At 50.0% G+C, this 6000-nt stretch overlaps 1 protein-coding gene across 4 annotated transcripts in view; it reads left to right on the top strand.

Moving 5' to 3' along the window:
* The first annotated feature begins 254 nt into the window (after window positions 1–254).
* Window positions 255–6000, top strand: part of FHOD3 (formin homology 2 domain containing 3) — a 511807-nt gene continuing 506061 nt past the window's right edge. For 3 of the 4 annotated variants that reach the window (XM_077135588.1, XM_077135589.1, XM_077135590.1), the window contains exon 1: window positions 255–493. In XM_077135588.1, coding sequence (XP_076991703.1) covers window positions 329–493 — 165 coding nt within the window. In that variant the 5' untranslated portion in view covers window positions 255–328. The remainder of the gene's footprint in view (window positions 494–6000) is intronic. The other variant, XM_077135591.1, reaches the window with a different exon arrangement.

The raw sequence follows: 6000 nt of genomic DNA, 5'->3' as shown, positions 1-6000 counted from the left end.
ATTCCGTTTCTCCGCGGCGAATCGCCGCGGTCAGGGCAGCCCGGCCGGCTGCGGGGGGTGGGAGCTCCGGGTGTGTGCAGGGGGTGAGACGGTGGAGGGGAGGAGTAGGGGGAGGAGGGAAAGGAGGGTGCCCCGCCGGTCCCGCCCCCGCCCCGCCCCCCGCGGCCGAAGCCGGGGCTGCAGCGGGGCGCGCTGGAGCCTTCGAGCCCGCGAGCCAGCAGCGAGCGGTGGCGGCGGCGGCGGCCTCCCCTGTGCGCTGCGACCCGGGCGCCCCGGCCCGCGGCCCCGCTAATCTCGGGGCCCGCGCTCCCCGCGGCAGGGATGCATCATGGCCACGCTGGCTTGCCGGGTGCAGTTCTTGGACGACACGGACCCTTTCAACAGCACCAACTTCCCCGAGCCCAGCCGGCCGCCGCTCTTCACGTTCCGGGAGGACCTCGCGCTCGGCACCCAACTGGCCGGGGTCCACCGGTTGCTGCGGGCGCCGCACAAGGTACGAGCCGGAGGGCGGGGAGCCCCTCGGATGCCGCCTCTGCTGCGGTGGGTGCCGAGGCGGGGGCTCCACGGGCGCGCTGGGCAGGGCGCGGCCCTCCGGGACGGCCGCTTGCGGGAGACCCCCTTCCCCGTTAGGCGGAGGACCCGGGGCAACCGCCCACTGCCGCGGGTCTCTAGCGCGCTGGCGAGGAGCACAGTCTCGTGCTTCGGCCCAGAAGCGGGGGCGGCCGCGGCCGAGCAGGTGCCGCGCCGGCCGGAGGCGGAATGGAGAAGGATCCCCGGCGCCGCGCCGTTAGCTCGGCGGGGTGGGTGGGGTGGGACTGTGACGCCGGCAGCCAGCTGGATCGGGAGGACCCCGCGGGAGGAGAACCCCGAGTGGCGCCCCGGGACGAAACCTCTCCCAGGCCTCTGGGGCCGCTGCGCACCGCCCCGCAACCTTCGCGACAAAGCACGCTTCCCGGGAGCATCTCCTTCCTTCCCCCGGGGTCACCACCGAGGACGCTGACCTCGCATTGCCATAGCTCTCGGAGTAGTCCCTTGTTCTTCTAAGGAGAAGCAGGTGGCCTTGGGAACCTCGGAGGAGCGGTCGCTGTGGGAGGAGGGGCCGGGGCGCAGAGTGGCGGCGCGCGCACAAAGCCTCAGCCTCACAGCCTCAAATGAGTGTCCCCTGGGAAGAATGGCTTCTTAGTCCACAAGATAGAGAGCTTGCATTTTTTTTTAAACCTTTGCGGGACAACAGGCATCCTGCAAAGAGCTGGGCACTGTAATCTAATCAGTTAGTTCCCCAGGAGAACCCTCCTCCCGCTAAAGCAGATTGCACCTTGAATAATTACCTCCCCGGTACGTTTTTTTTGCTTAGGGTTTCTATCAAAGCTTTGGAATGATTTATATCTTAAGGACTAACACTGATAAATATTTGGAAAAGATAACCCTTGTTGTCAAAAGGAACAAAATTGATTTTTAGAGATTCTTCAGATTTCTGTATGATGTTCTCCTACCTTAGAAGTTAAGGGGTGTGTGTGTGTGTGTGTGTGTGTGTGTGTGTGTGTGTGGAAATTGGTGGACTTTGACAAAGTGGTGTTTTTCTCCTTCTGTTAGTGCATCAGTGCTTCTTTTTCTACTTAATTAGTAACCCATCCTCAGGAATGAGGAATGGGGGACTCCCATTTCATTCTCTCCTTGTGTTGGTGCAAGTTGGATAGTCACTGTATGTGGAAACCTGTCTGGTTGTAAAAGCCTGTGTGGATTGGGAGATGGAGGTTCAGTTTATCAGAATTACATTTGAAAATCATTTGGTTCTTCTCAATCAGTGGGTTCAGTTAGAAGTTCTGGAACAGCTTCTTTCTCATCATGAGTATTGCATTCTTTATGTGCTCTGACTATAGTGATCTTCTCTGGAAACCACGGAAGACTCATAATTGTGGCCTTGTGACCTTCAAGTGGTTTCCTTGGATTACAAACCCTGTAGACAAGGGTTGACCTTTCAGACTGGGGGCTGAAGTTTTTCCATGAAATAGCCTGATAGTCTTGATTGAGAGTTCTTTTTCTGATGGGAGGAAGGCCTGATGCTCCAGCACTGTTCCCCCTCCCCACCCCCCCACCCAGCTGCCAGCTAGAAGCCACAGCACAGTTACTGCACAGGCTCACAGAACTTTCTGAATGTCCCTCATAAATTAACAGAACCAGAAGATGTTCCTCAGAGATGCCAGAGCCCTTGCCCTGTGGGCCACCTGCCCTCAATCTCAGAGTCCTTTTCCCAAAGACCCCTGTAGTTCATGTTCAGATATTTGGCTTTGGTTTTCACATGGAGAACCAAGTGGATCACTAATTCTAAGAACCAGGGGACTGTTAAAGCAGAATTCAGGGCACCTATGTGCCCAGGTGCACATTTATAGTTTTTAAATGGTGATTAATTTCCAGCAGGGAATCTCAAAATTGGATGATCCACCTGTGATAGAAATAGCTAAGGATTTTTGAACACTTAGCACGTAGTGCATGCTCTGCTTGGGCTGTCGATGCCTATTCTCATTTAATGCCATACTGCTCCTTGAGATCAAGACTTTTTTATCCTTATTTTACAGATGAGGAAACTGAGGCAGAGAGCAGTTAACTTAGTTCCTCAGCTAGGAGCCGGGAGCTGAGATTCAGATCAGGCCTGTGCTGCTTGTGTGGCTCTGGGCAGAAGCCAGCCTCCTGGGGCTTCAGTTCCATGAACTCAGAGAGTTTGCCAGCTCACCGTCATGTACCAGACACTTTTGGCCTGGGGGCAGGTGAATGGCATAAACATGAGTAAGAGCCTCGAGGGAGAATTCCTTGCCTGGTAGAGTTCATGGTGAGAGGTGGAAATAGTTGCCAAGCTGGCTGTGAGCTAACAGTGAGGCGCTCGTGGGTGGACTGTTGCCCCAAGCCCCCTCCATGGGCAAGACTTCCTGGGCCATGAGAGTGCTTTCCCCAGGTCCCATTGAGCCTGGCCTGGTCAAGAGGGAAGCTCCTTGGAGGGAGGGCATTCTGGGCAGTGGAAAGAAGGGAGAAGCGTGAACGTGGAACATGCACACACACTGTGGGATTCTCAGCCCTTCTGCACACTCAGGGTCCTGGGGGAGTAAACTTTGACTGAAGTAGATCATATGTTCAGTATAATGCACAGGTCTTAAGTGTGTAGCTAATGAACTTTTCACAACAGAGTACACACCCATGTGATCAGCCACTAGAAGGCTCCCTGAGATGGTCCTAATTTCTAAATTTTCCCTAGCGATTCTGCATGCTGGGAACCTCTGAAATGGAAAACTGCTCAGGCCCTTCCTGGGCAAAATTTGAGTTTGTGCATCTTTTCTTAACCAGTGTTATATTAATTTAGTTGATATATAATGTAGTCTGCCTACTACATTAGAAATTTAACAAAACAATTGTGTTGGACAAAAAACAGTATGTTGTGCTTATTGTACTTTATCTTTTATTTCTCAAATTAAATATGCAAATTTAAAAACATAGCTTTTAGTAATAGTTCTGGGGAGGATGATTCAATAAACTATTAGTTTGATAATAGAAAGATAAAAACTGGTGCTGTATTTCACAAAATGTTCATTTTGGTAGTTATGTGTTTTGTCTGGACTAGGTGAGGCCTCTTTTTTTTTTTAAATGCTCATAACCAAGTGTTTATTTCTGAGTTTAATGTTTTAAGCGAAAAATTATAGGAATTCTAATTTATAAAAAGCTATTTGGTAGAATTAATAGAATAATAGAAAATTTAAAACATAAAACATGTTTGGATTAATTGATGCTAAAGGCATTTAAGGATTCTTTTTTTCCTCCTCTCATAGACAAAACTAGAATTGTAGAATATATTTGCGAAAGAAATGATGCCTAGCACATGTGTCAAAATGGCAATTATGACTTGGTAATTCAGGAAATGTCTTGTTGCCTGCTGTGGGCTAGACAGATTGGAGTAGTAACAGCCACCGCTTCCCAGCCACTAGTGCTGCCCTACACAGGAAGCCCACGACTGTCATGGGCCGCGTAGTGGTATAGTTGCATCTCACAGCAGAAGGAGCCAAGAACAGAAGGCAGGCACTTGGTTCCACAAGTGGAAATTTCAGAGTTGGCGTTTGATACCTGATCTGAGCTTTTAACGACTCTGCTTCTGTTCTCCTTCCAGGCACCCTGTCTCATTCCATTGTGTATCTCAGTGGATTAGGCTGGGTCCCTCCTTACTCTGGGTATGGCCTGTTCATTCCTTTCTCACCACCTTTGCCTTCCTAGTCACCTTAATGCCTTGGCAATCCTGCCTGTATCGTAGCCGGTAGGAGTGAGGACCAGAACCTTGCTACTCAAAGTGTGGGCTGTGGACCAGCAGTCATGGCATCACTTGGGCTCTTAGAAATGCAGACACTCAGACCTCCCCAGACCGTCTGAATCAGCATGTGCGTTTTACTAAGATGCTCTGGTGATCTGTGGGTACACGACAGCCTGAGTGGCGTGGATTAGAGGTACTTGAAGTTGGGTTTTCAGTATATGGGAGCTCTAGTGAGAGCTCTTTGAGGATGGAGACCTGGCTGTGCAGTTCTCCAGTATTTCCCCTGAAGCTGAGTACTGTTAAGATGGAGTGTATACTAAGTTGATTGATGAGTGTTATTTTTAGAACGCAAATCCACTGATATTATTGCTCTAATGAATTTCCACCTTAATCCTTTTAAGGGACACATCAGTTTGCTACATTACATTAAGATGTTTAAAAGATGAGATAATTAGTAAAGTTGGCAAGTGTGTTGTGTCATAACAGTTTGGAGTAACACTATTTAAGAATGTTGTATGAGCTGCTGCACGCATCTCCATGCAATCAGAATTGAATCTGACTTTATCGTAATTATCTCAGTTGGCTGGAGCTGTGCTATTGAGATCAGGATCATGGGATTGAACCCCTTATGGGTCAGTTAGCTTTGCTTCATGCATGGCCACAGCCTACATGGATAACCTAGCTAAGCATCCAGCAGGTTGTCTCCCTGAAAGGTAGGGTTAGCACAGACCTGCAGAAATCTTTGGGGCGAAGAGGCGATGATGTACTGAGCCTGTGCTGGACACTGCACGATAGACCTCCATGGATAACCGCATTTTAAGCTCACAACACTCCAGTAGGCCGATGGTGGTGTCTCTGGTTTACAAATAAGGATAAGGCACGTGGAGTTTCAACAGGGAGGCACAGGGAGTGTCAGATGAGGCACAGGGCGTTTCAACAGGTTGCCTTAGGTCACACAGCTTGTAAGTGGAGGAATTGGGATTTAAGGTCAAGTCTTTTTTCTCTCCAAGACTGGTGACCCATTATTCGAAAGCCAGCAGAGCACATGTTCTCTGTGCAGCAGGGGGCAGCTGCATTGCCTTTGCCCAAGGTTGCCTGTCCCAGGTCTGTGGCTTAAGTGGTTGTGCCCTGGTAAGTTTCTCCCAGTGCCGACCGCTGTGAGTTCGTGCCTTTTGTCCTCAGAGTCCAACCTGCACCCCGCTGGAAAACAACGGGGCTGCCTTTGCCCTCCCCATCTGGGCTCAGGAATGTTAGTTCTTAATGGTGGCAGATTTAAAACCAAATAATGTGCTGAGGCCAACTCAGAAACAGTTTTCCCTTTAATTCTCCTCCCTCCCCCCTCCATTTTGTTCATGGTTTATTTCTCTCTAAAGGTGGAACTTTTTGAATTCTTGGGCTCTTTTCTGTCCTCAGATGGAGGACAGTCACCAGTCCTGGCGTCCCGCAATAATGCTCCTACCTTGTAGGCTAGCTGAGGCATGTCTCTAACTTAAAACTGGCTTTCTAATCAGCAGAGCTGGTTCCATGTCTGCGGGACATTTTCAGAGGCTCTGCTCCTTTATGGAGACAACCAGACTGTTTTTAGCTATTTTGTTGGAAAGTATTTCTTGTCTTTGTTCTGAACTAAGTAAGAAAGAATGGGGGAAAATTAAGTTACAATGACTGTTAAACCTCACCACAGGGTTGTAATCAGCAAAATCTAGATTGTGGGA

This window comes from Tamandua tetradactyla, chromosome 18, assembly GCF_023851605.1.
Source record: "Tamandua tetradactyla isolate mTamTet1 chromosome 18, mTamTet1.pri, whole genome shotgun sequence".
Classification (NCBI taxonomy): domain Eukaryota; kingdom Metazoa; phylum Chordata; class Mammalia; order Pilosa; family Myrmecophagidae; genus Tamandua; species Tamandua tetradactyla.
This window is presented reverse-complemented; position numbering and strand designations above follow the sequence as displayed.